The sequence below is a fragment of the Ochotona curzoniae genome, unplaced genomic scaffold (assembly GCF_017591425.1).
Source record: "Ochotona curzoniae isolate NIBS_2020 unplaced genomic scaffold, NIBS_Ocur_1.0 contig_430, whole genome shotgun sequence".
Classification (NCBI taxonomy): Eukaryota; Metazoa; Chordata; class Mammalia; order Lagomorpha; family Ochotonidae; genus Ochotona; species Ochotona curzoniae.
In genome coordinates, this window is record NW_024466219.1 from 13,408,870 (window position 1) to 13,425,808 (window position 16,939).

Consider the following 16,939-nt stretch of genomic DNA (forward strand, 5'->3'; position numbering starts at 1 on the left):
GGACCTTAACCACTTGCGCCACTTGCGCCACCGCGCTGGGCCCGAACCATAGCTTTCTTATCCAGTCTTCTGCTGATGGGCATTTTGGTTGCTTCCATGTTTTTGCAATTACTGATTGTGCTGCTATGAACATAGGGGTGCATGTTGGTTTCTCGTGTAACAGGTCTTTTGGATATATTCCTAGAAGTGGTATTGCTGGGTCATATGGTAGGTGGATATTCAGTTGCCTGAGTGTTCTTCATGCTGACTTCCATAGTGGCTGTACCATCCTGCAACCCCACCAGCAATGGAGTAGGGTTCCTTTTCCCCATCCTCTCCAGCAAGAGTTGTTGCTGTTTTCCTGTATGTGGGCCAATCTTACTGGCGTCAGGTGGTACCTCGTTGTCTTAATTTGGATTTCCCTTTGCCAAGGAGCTTGAGCATTTTTTTCATGTGTTTGTTTGCCATTTGTGAAATATCTTCCCATTTTCCATGCCCATTTCTTGAGTGGCTTGTTTGTTTTGGTATTTTGGTTGTTTTGGAGTTCTTTGTATATTCTGGAGATTAGCCCTCTATCACATATGTAGTGTGCAAAGATCTTCTCCCATTCTGTGGGTTGCTTTTTTACTTTGTTAATTGTTTCCCTTGTTGTGCAGAAGCTTCTTAGCTTGATGAGGTCCCATGACTCTTAATTTTATTTTCCATACATGAGAAATTATTGTAATCATTTTTGTTTGCCATTTAAAAAATAAGATTTACCTGTGTATTTGAAAGGCTTGCAGAGAGAGAAGGTGAGACAGAGAGATCTTCCACCGTATTTGTTTACTCCCCAGTTGGTTGCAACAGCCAGATGAAAGCCAGAAGCCAGGTCTAGGTCTCCCATGTGGGTGTGGGAGCATAGGTGCTTGGGCCATCTTCTGTTTTCCCAGGCCGTTAGCAGGAAATTAGATTGGAAGTAGAGCAGCTAGTAAACAGCTATTCAAAAGGAATGCCCATTTTAGTTGCAAGGACAGCAACCAATCATGGAAGGGTGAACAGACTGAGACTGTGGTTAAATGGCTCACACAATTGCTGGAAAGTTTAGAGAATCAGGCTTGAAAACAGGCAGCAATGACCGTTACGGTCACTTGGGGAGTGAATCATGGGTCCGAGCGTCTTCCTCTCTGTCTCTCCTCCTCTCTTTATATCTGACTTTGTAATAAAAATAAACGAATCTTAAAAAAAATCAAGCCATGAATCAACACAATGAGGTCACCTTTGTTGCTGAACATGGGGTTGGGGTGGAGGTGGGGTGTCAAGTCTGGCACTGCTTCCACTGACCCAAATTGGACACAGATATTATTCATGTGAACCAACTTGGCTGTAATCCAGCAGGATGCTCCATGATGCCTGCTTCTTTGCATCTGTCACTAGTGTCTGGCTCCAGAGTTTGTCTTGGTCCAGACTGGGGCTAGCAATAAGTAGGAATCAAGTATTTTCAATTTCCGTAATGAGAGCTTTTCTTAGGTGGTTTGTGCTGCTCTAACAGAATACCTGAAAACAGGACACTTTTGGAGTACAGAATTTATCATAGCTCTGGAGGCTGGCCTTCTTGCTGCATTCTGACATCCTGACATGGAGGAAGAGAATACCCCTTCATCAACTTTTGTAGGAGCACTAATTCAGTTCCCTCATCAGGGGCAGCTATCACAACTTAGTCTCCTCCCAAAAGGCCTGTCACTTAACATGGTCACATTGGCAACCAAGTTACATATGAATGTCAGGGGAACACAATTGGACAATAGCACAAGTAACTGCTGCATCCCAAGACTCATGAATGGTGGAGAGGTTCCCCAAACCTGGAAATGGATTCAAAGGATAGGAAGCCAGAGGTATGGCAAAAGTCCATTCATACCACTGACTGCTAAGTGGGGTCATCTGAAAGAAGAAGGCAATATTTATTTATTTATTCCAAGGCATGAATTCCAAAGTCAGGAAAGTTGTGGTTCCATTGTCAAAAGCTGAGGACCAATAAATTGATCCTCAACAGCTTAGTAAGGTAGGCCATAAAAAACAAAAACAAAAGGAATGCCCATATTACAAGCAGTGACCAAACCTGCTGATATGCCACATAACATGTACCTCAATTCTTTGCTGGTATTTTCAAAGCTGACATATACCTTAACAATATGTGAGGTTACTTTTTATACTTTGTCTGGTCATTTTAGACTTTCAGCTCTGATTTGATTGGGCTAATCTACTTCTAGTTCTCTATGGGGTTTTAGTAGCTCTTGTGTTTTGTGGTATTTATTTTCTCTGTAAGCCTGTGATTTCTGAATTTCTGTAGGGATTCTGTAGGGTAATTTTTGTGAATTACCAAAATATCTGCATTTTGCCTTTTCCAGGCATCTTGTCAGAGTGCCACTACCCACTTGATAAATGATCCATTTATTTATTTTAATATATTTAATATTTGTTTATTTTTATTGGAAAGGCAGATTTAGAGAGATAAGGATTCACAGAGAGAATGATCTTCCATCAGCTGATTTACTCCCCAAGTGGCCACAAAGGCTGGAGCTGAGCAGATCTGAAGCCAGGAGCCTCTTTCAGGAATCTCACATGGGTGCAGAGTCCCAAGGCTTTGATCTGTCTTGCACTACTTTCCCAGGCCATAAGCAGGGAACTACTTGGGAAGTAGAGCAGCCAGGACACAAATTGACACCCGTATGTGATGCTGGTGCTTGCAAATGGAGGATTAGCCAATTAGACATTGTGCCCGCCTCTGAAAATGATCAATTTTAGATGTCATTGTGGGGGCAGGTGTTTAACCCAGTGATTAAGATGCCAATTATGCAAAGCATGCTGGGTTCAATACCTGGTTATGGTTCCTGACTCCAGTCTCATGAACACAGACCCTGAGGATGGCGCAAGCGAATGGGTTCCCACTATCCAAGTGTTGAAGTCTGGCCTGGGTTCTTGGCTCCCAGCGGCAGCCCAAGGCAGTCCCAGCCCCTGCAGGTATTTGGAGAGTGAATCAGCAAATGGAAGGGATCTTTGACATATAATAATGTTAATAATTCAAGTAATGTCACCTTGACTGGAGAATGTTGGAAACCCGTGGTAGCATTCACTTGAGAGGTAGAAAAACAACATACATGACAACTAACATTTAGGGATTATCAGAGAGGAATTATTCCCTGTATACTGTCAGATATTAAAATAGGTAAGTTTTATTATTGTCTCATTTTAATGTGTTTCTGCCGCTGTCTGGTAAACTTTGTTAGTGGCTGTGGCAGCTTTACCTAGAGGTCTCTCATTATGCTTGACTGTAGGGGAAATCTCTGCCTTTTTCTCTTGTCCTGCACTCCTTGCACAACTGTTACAAATGGAGCTTGGTTGACCTGATGCAGTAGCCTAGCAGCTAAAGTTCTCGCTTTGCATCTGCCAGAATCCCACATGGGTGCTACTTCTGCACCTGACTGCCCCGCTTCTCATTCAGCTTCCTGCTTGTGGTCTGGGAAGCAGTTGAGGATGGCCCAAAGCCTTGGGGCTCTGCACCCATGTGGGAAACCTGAAAGAGGCTCCTGGTTTCGGATCAGCTCAGCTCTGGCCGTTGCGGCCACTTGGGGAGTGAATCAATGTATGGAAGATCTTCCTCTTTGTCTTTCCTCCTCTTTGTATATCTGACTGCAACAAAAATAAAATAATTAAAAATATAAATAAATGGAGTGGGTCCGGCACAGTGGTCTAGTGGCTAAAGTCCTTACCTTGAATGCGCCGGGATCCCATATGGGCACTGGTTCTAATCCCTGTAGTTTCTTTTTGTAATTATGTTGAATAGTATATGAACGCATTAGTTTGTATATACTGTATTGAAGCCTGGTTTTGTTTTCATTTTAACAGTGTATTTTGGAGATTTTTCATGTGACACATAAATCTTTTGTATTATTATTATTACAGAAAAATAGGTAATTTGAACCTGACCAATCATTGGAGACAGAGAACCTGAACAAAACATAAGAAGAAGAAAGTAACATGATATAGAAGATTCTTAGGCCATGTAGTGAATATTTCTGCTAGCTGACTCAGACACTCTTGGTTTTTTCGTAGAAGTTGCACTCAGATTTTGCTTCCATTATTGCACAATCTAAATGACAAGGGATATGGATTTTTTTTTAATTGGAAAGGCAGATATACAGAGAGGAAGAGAGACAGAGAGGAAGATCTTCCGTCCAATGATTCACTCCCCAAGTGACCGCAATGGCCGGAGCTGAGCCAGTCTGAAGCCAGGAGCCAGGAACTTCCTCCAGGTCTTCCACACAGGTGCAAGGTCCCAAGGCTTTGGGACATCCTCGACTGCTTTCCAAGGCCACAAGCAGGGAGCTGGATGGGAAGTGGAGCTGCCGGGATCAGAACCAGTGCTTTTATGGGATCCTGGCACGTTCAAGGTGAGAACTTTGGCTGCTATACTGTCGTGCCAGGCCTGATATGAAAATTTTGTTCTTTGTAAGAGGTACATCTGGTTGTCTATAACATTATTCTGTTTCTGTGGAAGAATAAATATTCTCTTGAGAGGTGGTTGGCCACAGACGAGTATCTTTTTTCTATAATTTTCTAATTAAAAAAAAAGAAACTTTCTGATTGTTGCCCAATAATTGGAGGAGGGTGGAGCTTGCTTCAAGCCCAACCTCAGGCTGCAACCTGGAAGGACGGAATTTCGATGGGTGCCCAGAATTCCGATGGGTCCCCAAGGCAGTGAAATCACTACCTCACTCATGACAGGCCCCAGGCACCCCTGCTTCAACTTCCATAGCAAGAGAGGTTTAAAACTCCCTTGCATCTCTCTTCCTGGCTCTTCTTCCTCTGTATCCCTCTCCTTCACGTCTCTCTCTGCTACATGGGGAAGGGAAGCCCGGGGGGTTGACGAATCTTACACTTTTCGAAAGGAAGAAACTGTAAGAACTTTATTTGTATTTTTGTTTGAGCCCATCAATTTAAAAAGTATTGATATTAAGGATATTTCATTTTTTTTCCCTATCAAGTCCCTTGCTGTTGCTATGTTTGGTTCATCTTATTCACACTGCCTATACTGGTGCCCAACATGAAGTTTGTAGTCACATTTTTGTTGGACAGATACATGGTTTTAAATTCTCATTTTCCAATGGAAGTTAAAAATTTTCTGCAGTAAGAAACATTGTGTCTTTTCTCAAGAATTGTGTAGCATCTGGTTTCCGTTACTGGGTTTTTACAGAATATATGGAACATATCAATGTTCTGATGGGAGAGAAATGTCATTTCAGACAAACTGCCCACATAGGCCCACACCAAATTTTACACACATTTTGGAAGTTCATGGATATTTGAAGCACCAATTCCTGAATCCCAGCTCAGTAAACTTAGGCCCCAAATAAGACATTTTGATCAGTAATGTGGCCAAGTCAGTTCCACATCTGTATGGTGCTGTTAAGCCTGTTACCAGCTCTAGACTCAAGGAAAGAGTCTAGGATGTACCTATATGACCAAGAGCCAAAGCAGTTCACATGGATTCCCTTTCTCTAGTCCTAGGAAGACAAAAGGCTTTTGTCTTCTATCTGTCCCTCATCTGTCTTCTTTCTGTCCCGGAAACTCAGAATTAGAGTGGCCATCCATCTCAACAAACCTGGGACAGGCTTTGTTTACAACTCTTGTTGTAGTGTAACTTTTACCAGCATGTCACTTCTCTCTAGACAACTTCCCAGTTTGGACAATAAATTATATCATCACCCTACTCAGAATGAGCATCCTTTGATTAATTTCTATGTTTATTTCTTTCTTTCCAATCATGTAGAGTTCATTCCCAAGCTTGATTATTCCTGTATCCTCACTGTGCCCCCTAAATCTCCTCTTCCTCAGGCTCTACCCAGACTTTGATCTGCTTAATCAGGAGCCAAGATTCTTGAGATTCCAACACCAGAAGTTGTATACAGTTCAGCTCTCGCCCCGAACCTTCTTCATAAAATACCCTTTGATCCAGTTTCCCTTCCACTAGTGGCCCTAGCAGGGTGTAGCGAGCACAGCCTCTGGAATCCCCTAAGGGCTCAGAGCCAAGCAGAACATGCCCTTTGTTTAGTCGGTATAGTCCTTGATCGGCAGAGCCTGTTAGCACCGCAATGCGGGTGACTCTGTGTGGCTTGTTCAGAACCACGGTGAAGTGATTGCCTTCCACAGGATCCAAAGTGGAGTAATACTCCTCATTCAGAATATAGGCATATTGGGGGATGACATTCCACAGGGAGTACATGCTAGTGTGAACAGTAGCTACGGGATTGTCTGCCTCACCAAAGACCTTGTCTTGCTCCAAAGGAAAGCATGTGTCATCAAGTTCAGACTTATTGCCCATGTGGTGGAAGAGGGAGATGCTGAAACGAATTGGAACAGTTTGACCCAAGAAATGATGGAATTTAGAGAGAAGCAAGTGAGTAGGAGCATCTTCAGGAAAGAGGAGGGAAAAGGACGTGAAGCGGGATAGGTCGCTGGCATGCAGAACCTTCCCAGAGTTAAGGCTGGAGAACTCCAGGACCACCCAGCGTTCTTCTTTCCAGGCCAACAGTGTTCCATAGATGGCAGAAACAAAGTTGGGGGCAAATTGAGTGTTGTCATCCAGCAGCAGGAAGTACATGGAGAGCTGACTGGCGAAGTTCATGAGGAGGGCGTGCCCTTCTCTCTGCCTGGAATAGAGCTCTGCACATGTTGAGGAGTAATTGAGCTTCACGGGTCCTGAGAGAGAGGAGTTCCCGAGAAGACCAGTGACCACAAGCAGGCTCCTGGACCTTATATGTGAGGCGAAGAGCTTTAAAATACTGTCAGCTGTTTTGAGTAGCCATTCAGGGTCAGCATCTGACAGGTGGACCAGCACCACGATGCACTCCAGCTCAGCCTCGGACGTAGCTCTGAACAGGGAGTGCAGTGTGTCCAGCAGGTGGCTCCCGTGAGGATGCTGCATTGAGGAAATGCCCAGAGTCAGCAGTCCTGGGGAGGACAGGAGAAACAGGGACCTTCAGCACCTCAGGATGGAAAGAGTTTCCAGGACTGTCTTCCCAGTTCCTGCTGGTGTGCCCACACCCAGGACAAACCCACATTTGCTTTCCCCCAGACAGTGTGGTCCAGACAGCAGGTTCAAACCTGGTCAGAAGCGCTTTGATCTGATCAGCACTTTGAAAGGCCAGAGTGTGCAGGAAGCGCATGAAGGACAAGGCTGTCTGCTGAGAGAGCACAGATGTTCCCCCTGTGTGGAGATCTGCCATTTCTTTTTCTCCCACCACTCCCCCCCCACGCCCCACCCTGACACATGTCATAAGTCAATGTGCTGGCCTGGCAGATCATCTTAGTGTGGCTTTGACCTTGAGTCATCTAGGCTGTGATGAACCCATGAGACCTGGACCAGAGGATCTGTGGGGATGACAGGCCAGAGCATGGGCAGTGGCAACGTGAGGGGGTGGTTGTGTACTGCAACCCAAGGCCTAAGCTCCCTGCAGCCATCCACTGCTTCCTCCCTGGCTCCCACTGGTTCCTCCCTCTTCTGTGTTCTCCCCCTGGGGGATCTGCCCTGAATGAGCTTTGCTTTGGAGGGACTCCTTTGCAGACTCACTATGGCCTGTGGGCCATTTGTCCTGTTGGTCACTCAAGGGGCGGGCAGGTCAGGTGGGAGGACGCTGCACTCAGGGTTGTCACCTGCACCAAAGGTCATACACAACATGGCCCTGTCTCTGGGTCCTCTGTCTTCTTCTTGAGTGCCAGTTCATTCTCCCTTTCTTCTTTCTCACTGCAGTACCTGTGTGGCCTCTCCCAGTCGGCCTGCGCCCTTGCATGTACTCACTCTTTCCATGGGGAGGGTCTCCAGCCAGGAGTTTGTACTTGGTGTGCTGGAGCAGAGGGGAGGTTTTCTGCATCTCCTTGAAGCTTTCCAGATGGTTCTTGATTTCTGAGCTGAGTTGTTGCTGAACCATTTGCTGAACTATGATCTTCTTTCGCTTTTGAGGACAAGACAGTTGTCAGGCCTGAGGTTCATCCTGGAGAGAGTTGGGGGATAGATCCCCCTTCTAGGACAGGTTGGGCAGGCTTGAGAGTAGCTGGAGTTTGGGGCTCAGGAATGCCTCTCCTATGGGGGCCTTCCCATGGAAATAGTGGCCGTGAGCCCAGGAAGTGGATCCTCCATATCTGTGTGGAGCAGCACCTGTAGGTAGGCCTGTGGTGGAGGCAGAGTTGGCCTCTCTGCCTTCTCCTACTGTACCCACCTCTAATTTTATTCCCATCGTCAGGCTGTCAAATGTCTCTCTCCTCTCAGCCTGAGCTCATGCCAATTTCTATGAGACATGGTAAGACCCAGACTGGCTGCATTCTTCAGGTGGCTTTCACACAGCTCCTTGCTTTTGTAACTATTTTGTTGCTGTGGACGTAGTCTAATCCCAAGCTCTGCCCTAGCCACTCTGTGACGTGTTTTGCTGTGAACATCAATTTCCAGTCACAACCTGTGCGTTGTGATTTGCTCATGTCATTTACAGGCATGGTATCCAAGGGACATGAATTTACTTGCTGTAGAAGAGTTGTGAAAGAACAGCTTCTCCCATGACAGCCTCTGGAATGGGAGGCAGCCAGCACTCAGGGGGTTCCCACCCCTTATGTCCTCCAGGCTGCAGGGTCTTTTAGAGCTGGCTGTGCCCTTCCTTACTCACACTCAAGAAAGCCTTCTGCTCTGTCCTACATCACATTCAAAACTGGTTTAAAGTTGGTACCTTCTCTGACACTCCCAATGTCTCAAGTGCTCTCTTAGAACTCTTGTGATGAGACTAGAATGTTTGAGACAATTGGGAAGTACTCCTTTATTGTAAATTAACAATTGGACCAGCCTGATCTGGTACTCACCTCGGATATACTGTGCTCAACATTCTTTTTTTCCTCTTGAAAGAAGAACCCCAGGATAATGAAAATGACAAAAATGACAATGTATCTCCGCGGACAAGAGGGCATGATGCCAGGACTATGAGCAGATCTGCAACAAGTGAACAAGTGGTGAATTCTGTCTCCTGTTCAGAGATCTGCCACTTCACCCTGTGCTTCTGGACTAACAATTTCCTCAACTTTCCCTGGCCAGATCAGCTCTTCTGCACTGGCAGTCTCTAATGAAAGCAAAGGTTAAGGAGTTGGGTTGGGTTCTAAGCAGTCACTGCCTGTCACCTCCCTGACTTCCCTGGTGCTATCAAAAGCTCCTTTATTTATGGAATGAGTAGGATCCATAAATAACCCCAACCCTAAGCCCTAACCCTATCCCTAACCCAGCCAGAAAAGACAGGCTGCAAAAGGAGGGGCTCGAGCATTGGCTATGAATTACATTCTCCTCGTGCTCAGACTGAAGCCAAAATCTTCTCTTGGGCCTTACTGATCAACTAACTGGATCTCATCTGTTTGTTCCACGTTGACTTTTGGGCTTATTCCTTCCCAGGATTATGTAGGGAAGCAGTTTTGAATCAAGTCAGAGGGACTTGCAAAGGAAATGCTTTGACCTCCCTTATGCTGAACTGGTCAGAAGGATGGAAGTCTGAAAGAGATTCTAATCATATGTAGAGGATTTAAAAATAATCTAATAGATACTGTGGCCTAGAAGTTTCTCAAAGAGAGTTCTGTGCAATCAAAGAGAAATTACTTGAACATGAAAGATGAGGCCAACTGGTCCCTCTGAGGTCTCTGAAGTTGGTCATCTTTCCCAGGAGACCCTACCTGCCAGCTGTGGCTCCTCCCTCAGTTGAGGAAGGGGTGCCTCCAAGGAAGCATCTATTTTCTGAGGGTGATAGGACTTGGTACAAGAACTAGCTTTCAGGTCTTTTCACTTGAAGTTGGAAAGTGCATTGCCAGTCTGAATCAAATCAAGAGTGGTTTTGAGTTACCCCTTCCCCTAGTGCTGTGGTTCCACACCTTCTGCCCTGGGCCACAGTCACACTGTACTCCTAGGACTGCAGACATACAATTAGGTCTGAAATCTTCAGTTTCCTTTTGTACCCAGAAATGCTCAGAGAGTCTGTGACATTTGCTACCAGTGAGATCACACTGTCTTTCTCTTTCCCCTACTCTGAGGTCACAATGATGATCTCCCACGTATTCTTCCGGAGGTTACACAGGGTGGACTTTCATGTGGGCTATGTGTTACAGTTCCTGTTGTATTTTTTACACATGGATGGTAAGTTGTCCTTATACTGTTTATTAAACATTTTTCCCATTCAATTTTTGAAGATTTGCTTATTTTTATTGTAAAGTCAGATTTATAGAGAGAAGGAGAGAGAGAGAGACAGAAGGATCTGTCTGCTGATTCACTCTCCAAGTGGCTCCAAGACAGCTGAGCCAATCCGAAGCCAGAAGCCAGGGGCTTCGTATGGGCCTCCCACGAGGCTGCATGGTCCCAAGGCTTTGGGTCATCCTCGACTGCTTTACTAGGCTACAAGCAGGGAGCTGAATGGGAAGTAGAACAGTTGGTGGTACTCAAATCGGCATCCATATAGGATCCCAGCACATGCAAGGCAAGGTTTAGCCACTGGGCCACTGTGCCTGGTCCTACTCCACTCTTCCCATTCTTCTTCCTCTTCTTTTTTAAAATTTATGTATTTTTATTAGAAAGTTAGATATAGGGCCCGGCGCGGTGGCGCAAGTGGTTAAGGTCCTCGCCTTGCACACCCAGGATCCCATATGGGCGCCGGTTCTAATCCCAGCAGCCCCGCTTCCCTTCCAGCTCCCTGCCTGTGGCCTGGGAAAGCAGTCGAGGACGGCCCAAGGCTTTGGGAACCTGCACCTGCGTGGGAGACCCCGAAGAGGCTCCTGGCTTTGGACCGGCATAGTATCGGCCATTGCGCTCACTTGGGGAGTGAATCATCGGATGGAAGATCTTCCTCTCTGTCTCTCCTCTCTGTATATCCGCCTTTCCAATAAAAAAATAATAAAAATAAATCCTAAAAAAACAAAAAGGAAAGTTAGATATACAGAGAAGAGGAGAGACAGAGAGAAAGATCTTCTGTCTGATGATTCATTTCCCAACTGACCACAATGGTTGGGGCTGAGCTGATCCAAAGCCAGGAGCCAGGGACTTCTTACTGGTCTCCCATGTGGGTACAGGGTCCCAAGGCTTTGGGCTGTCCTTGACTGCTTTCCCAGGCCACAACCAGGATTCTGGATGGGAATTGGGACGACCAAGACACAAAATGGTACCGCTATGGGATCCCAGTGCGTGCAGGGCCAAGGACTTTGGCCATTAGGCTACAATGCCAGGTACCCTACTGTTCATTTTTCAATGTCATCTCTGTCATAAGTCAAATTTCCATCATGTTCTTCTTTCTTGCAGATGAATTTCAATCCATGTGCCTAAACAAGGACATTAAAAAATATTATTTATTGGACCTGGTGCTGTAGCCTAGTGACTAAAGTCCTCACCTTGCACACATCAGGATCCCATATGGGCACTGGTTCTAGTCCTGGTGGTTCTACTTCCCGTCAAGCTCCCTGCCTGTGGCCTGGGAAAGCAGTTTGGGACGGCCCAAAGCCTTGGGACCCTGCACATGCACGGGAGACCTGAAAGAAGCTCCTGGCTTCAGATCAGCTCAGCTCTGGCCATTGTGGCCACCTGTGGAGTGAATCATCAAACGGAAGATCTTTCTGTCTGTCCTCCTCTCTGTAAATCTGACTTTCCAATAAAAATAAATCTTGAAAAAAGAAATGCTTTAAAAATGTTATTTATTTAAAGAGAAAGCAAGGGAAAGAGAAAGGAAGACTTATTATTTATTCCTCAAATGCCCATGGCAACCATGACAGGCCAAAACCATGGACTAGGAGTTCTATCAAGGTCTCCAATGTGGGTGACAGGGACCCAAGTTCTGGAACCAATATCTGCTGCCTCCTAAGGTGTAGATGAACAGAATCCTGGATCTGAAGCAGAGATGGGACTTGAACCCAGGATCTGACATGAGATGTGGGGTCCCAATGGTGGCTTAGCCTGTTGCACTGCAGTATTGCCCAGGACCATTTTAGTTAAAAAAAAAAATCTTGAAACATTTTTTTTTGGCTCTGGGTCATGTGCTTCCTTTGCTCTGGCACTCTGACTTTTGACTGTCCCAGACAGACATTCCCTGAGCATGGCTCCTGTGTGTCTGCATTCCTCACCCCTTGTTCACTGCTTGGGTGGCACAATGAAAATGGCAATACTAAGATGCTTTGTATTTCTAATTTGTGTACTATTGGTTGTTACAGGAGAGGTGAGGCCTAGCAGTAGTGGAATGTGGGCAGAGAAGCCAGGGAAAGGTGAATCTCTGCAACTTTGTATGTGCATTCAGGTTGCTCATTGCATGTCTATTAGCTTATATTTATACTCTTAACTCACAATGTTGGAGAAGCTGAGACATAGGTTTTCAGCTCAATGGATGGACTTCAGGGTAAATGTTCCTTTTGGGGTTACAATTGATTGGATTGCCATATGGACTTGTGATTTGCTGTTTCTACTGGGCCCTGCTATCACCAAGCTTGGTTAATAAAGATTCCTTAATAAGTGTTAAAAAAATTTTTTTTGGTATTCTATACATAGGTGAAACTATGCACTGTTTGTGTTTCTATGGCTGGCCTATTTCACTTGCCATGGTGTTTCCTGGTTATTCCTAAGTTTCTATACAGTTTCTATACTCAAGTTTCCTATTCACTCATCTGTCACTGGATGCTTGGGCTGTTGCTGCATCTTGGCCACCATGAGTGATGCTGCCATCACTGTGCAAGTACAGATGTTTCTGTGAGGTGCTGATGTCATTTTTTTTTTTACTTGAAAGAGGGATTGTTGGGTCAAATGGGAGCTCTATTTTTAACTTCTTTAGAAGCTTCCACACTGTTTTCCATAATGGTTAACCCATTTACCTTTCCACTAACAGTATACAAGAGCCGTCTGTTCTCTACACAACTGTGAACATTTAGAAATTGACTGATAGCATCCCTCTCAAGGAGTGGGAAGTGTTATTATGGTTGCAATTTGCATTTTTCTGATGATTAATGATGTTGAACCCCTTTCTGTGTATCTGTTGATCATTTTTATGTCTTCTTTGAAGAAACATCTACTCCTTTATGTACTGTGCCACTTCTATAAATATGTAGGATGTTTTTCAAATTATATGCCCAAGTCACATTATTTTAATTGAAATAACTTTTTATTTTCTGAGTTATATTTATAAAAATACAATTTATGATCCATTTTAACTGTTCTGTTTGTGGATTTTTGGCAAATGCATATGGTTATATATATATCACCATTAATATAAACAAGGTACAAACTAGTTCTATCACCTTATACCCTTCCTCTGTCTGTACAGTCACTCTCCCCTCTTGACCAAAAACATGCTTTCACTGTTGTTTGCCTTTGAGAAATTCTACAGTATACAGTCTTTTTGTCTTTCTTTTGTCACTATCTTGAGAGTCATTCATGTTTTTGCACATATCAGTGATTTATTTCCTTTCTATTACAGAGTAATATTCCATTTTGTGCATATATGTACTATTTTTAAATTCTCACCTCCTTGGATGAATGTTTGGATTGTTTCGGCTCTTTGCTAATATGAATAAACTCTATGAAAACATGTGTTCAGGTCTTTATCATGAAACACACTTTCATTGCTCTTGGAGAAATATCCAACAATGGAAGGGCAGGTTTGTATGTTAGAGCAGTGCCAATTTAACCCCTGCCACCCATGTGGGAGACATAGATGAGGCTCTTGGCTCCTGGCTTTGGTCTGCTCCAGCACTGACCATTGTAGCTATTTGGGAATTGATCAGCAGGTGGAAGATCTCTGTCTCTCCCCACCCCCATAAATATATCTTTCAAATAAATTAAGAAAAAAAAAGTAGATCTTTGAGTGAACATACATTTTCAATTCCTTCACAGAAGCATCCAGGAACATTTGTTGTGCCTGGAATAAGTACATACGTACTGTTTAACAAACTGTTAAGTGCTTTTAAAAAATCTATATTTTTTTTTTTTTGGAAAGGCAGAGATATGGAGAGAAGGAAAGAGGGAGGGGGAAATGGAGAGTGAGAAAGAGAGAAAGAGAGAGAGACAGTGAGAGTAAGAAGACTTCTATTTGTTGGTTCATTCTCCAAATTGCTGCAATGGCCAGAGCTGAACCAACCCCAAAGTTAGGAGCCAGGAGCTTTTTCCAGATCTCTCATGTGGGGCCATGAACTTGAGCCATCCTCTGCTACTTTCCCATGCCATAAAGCAAGAAGCTGGATTGGAATGGAACAGTTGGGACACAAACCAGTGCCCACAGGGGTTGTTGGTAGTACAGAGGTTTAACCTTCCTTACAATGGCCCATTATAAATTGTTTTTTTTTTTTTTTTTTTTTAAAGATTTATTTTTTTTATTATTTTTTATTGGAAAGGCGGATATACAGAGAGGAGATACAGAGAGGAAGATCTTCCATCCGATGATTCACTCCCCAAGTGAGCCGCAACGGGTCGATACTATGCCGATCCGAAGCCAGGAGCCTCTTCCGGGTCTCCCACGCGGGTGCAGGGTCCCAAAGCTTTGGGCCGTCCTCAACTGCTTTCCCAGGCCACAGGCAGGGAGCTGGAAGGGAAGCGGGGCTGCCGGGATTAGAACCGGCGCCCATATGGGATCCCGGGTGTGCAAGGCGAGGACTTAACCACTTGCGCCACCGCGCCGGGCCCTATAAATTGTTTTGAATGGGATGTGCCTCTTCGATTTTGTCAGTATTGTATGAATATGAGAGTTCAAGCTACCCTTGTGGATATTTGTTTTATCAGGATTGGTTTTGGGGATTTTTTTTGAGGGATTTTGAATTTTAGCTTAGTTCTTAAATTTTAGCTCTGTTTTGGAAGAAGAGACTCACCGATCTCCTTGAGTCTGATGTCTTTTTCTGCCTTGTCATCCCCTAAGAACTCAGGTGGAGAAATTGTCTCCCACTCAGACATGATCACCTTGGCTTCGTATGGTGGGCTCCTTCAGAAGCTGCCTAGGGTAACCCTCTTTCCAGGGTTTGCAAACCTGTTTCCCCAGAAAGTGGTTTTATATGTTTGTTTGTTTGTTTAATTTTGAAAGTCAGAGCTATAGAGAGGGATAGAGATAGAGAGGGAGATAGATGCATCACCCTGTATGTTCAGTTCTCCAGAATAGCCCAGGCAGAACACATCAGTGTTCCGGAGTGCCCCTCTGGAGGCTTCACCAACTACCTGTACCACTGTATGATCTCTTGTCTCCATGACACAGGGACTGAGGCTGGCTTTTGAGATACAGTTTCAGCAGAAGTTTTCAGGAACAGTGTCATCCAGGCTGGACTGCTTTACTGAATCAAGGGACACTGGGATGGGAATGGACATAGCTGAGATACGCTGAGGCAGTGGGGTAGCCCTCTAGCTTGCCATGCAGTTTGGTATCTGTGGAAGGAAAAAGGGAATGGAGCAGGATTGGCAGAAAGCACCTGGTGAGCCAGGGCCATTTTGAGCAAGTTTCAGGCAGGTTGGTGGGGAGGCTTGGAGACAGCAGCCCTTTGGAAGAGTCTCAGTCCTATTGGACAGAGCTTGCCTTAGCGACCCTCACTGTCCTGCGAGGCCTCTGATCAATGAGTCAGGCCTTGGCTACTGTCCAATCACTGGAAGAAGTCTGTGAGAAAAGCGTCTTTGGCGGGATGCCATGGTTGGCCCTGATGCATAACAACTGGGTTTGTTATTGCAGTTTGCTCCCAATGGCAGTTGTCACAGTGCCTCATTGTGGCTGCCAGAATACATTGCCTCTGGCATAGATTTACTTTTCCATACCAGTGGGGAGCAGCTCTTCCATGGTTTCCATTGACCACTCTTCCCAAGGGGAAAGCAAGAAGAGATAACAAGAACCCAAATGGCTGTAGTTGGCATCAGAGCTACAACTTGCATTCATCTTCCTCTGCCTCCTTCTGTTCTAAATGCCCCTCAGTCTCAGCTCTCACTTTGGCAAGTATTAGTGGCTTCTTGGAGGCATGTGTGTGTGATCCAACCCATGTTCCTAAGGAATGTGATTTCTTGTCAGTCGGTGGAAACTGTCCACTGAGTTTCAATGCGTGCCTCAGAGGGCCATACCTATCCTCTTCTGTTACCATCAGGTAGAAGCAAACCCGTCTTCCTGCTCACCAGAGCTGGTGTCAGGGCAGACAGAGTGAGGTCGCTCATGTAAAGGATGTCCTGAGTCCTGGAGAAGGAATGATGTTCCATCCTTACAGAGTATCATCTCTGAGATGACAAGTCAGCATCACCTGAAAGAGAAACCAGTGCTTGATGAGAGAGACTCTTTTGGGATGGTGTGTTACATTATGTGTCCAATGGGGAAGACTATGGATGGATGCTATGTCACAGGGATTGCATGATCAAGTGTTTTGTAAGCTGTGAGATTATGGTGCTAGCTGAAAGGATAGCAGGAAAGGATCAATCATATGTGCAATAGACATTATATGAGGATGAGCCACTGAGCAGCCATGTACTGAAATGTAGTAAACTTGCCACTGAATGTCTGGTTGCTCACTGGGGACTTACCTATGTCTCTGTTGCTGACAGGTTGGATATTCAGAGGTAGCCAGTTAGTCTTGGGGGATGGAAGTTCATGAGACTGAGCTCATAGGTAGCCTCCAGACCCACCCACCACGATGGCTGCATGCATGTGTGCAGCCCACAGTGCCACATCCGGATTAGTTAATATCGGTTGATTGAGTCATGGCCCACTTGTTGTCCAGAGCCTCTTCCATGGGAATACTTTCTGGTGGGCGTTAACACAGGATATGAAAGTCTGCACACACTGTGCTGACGCCACAATGTCCACCCACATTCCTCTGCTTCCATTGTTCCTTTTTGCCAGTTATTACAGGCCCTTTTCCTTCCAGGTCCCTGGTCAAACAGACTACTGGACCCTAGCTAGGAATGGGAAAGGCGGATACACAATTCAGA

The 16,939-nt window shown here is 45.1% G+C and overlaps 1 protein-coding gene across 1 annotated transcript; it reads right to left on the bottom strand.

Moving 5' to 3' along the window:
- Positions 1-5,830: 5,830 nt before the first annotated feature.
- LOC121160102 (alpha-1,6-mannosyl-glycoprotein 4-beta-N-acetylglucosaminyltransferase-like) lies at positions 5,831-9,039 on the bottom strand. Its single transcript, XM_040985788.1, has 3 exons — positions 8,860-9,039; positions 7,814-7,967; positions 5,831-6,966 (listed from the first exon to the last, which is right to left on the bottom strand). Exons 1-3 carry the CDS (start codon positions 8,962-8,964, stop codon positions 5,831-5,833), a joined length of 1,395 nt encoding a protein of 464 aa, XP_040841722.1. The 5' UTR covers positions 8,965-9,039.
- Between the last annotated feature and the right edge of the window lie 7,900 nt (positions 9,040-16,939).

Coding starts and splice junctions, on each gene's coding strand:
- LOC121160102 (XM_040985788.1), bottom strand. CDS start 8,964: ATGCCCTCTTGTCCGCGGAGATACATTGTCATTTTTGTCATTTTCATT. Junction 7,968..8,859: donor TTGAGCACAGTATATCCGAG/GTGAGTACCAGA, acceptor TGTCCTCAAAAG/CGAAAGAAGATCATAGTTCA. Junction 6,967..7,813: donor AGACCCTCCCCATGGAAAGA/GTGAGTACATGC, acceptor TGTCCTCCCCAG/GACTGCTGACTCTGGGCATT.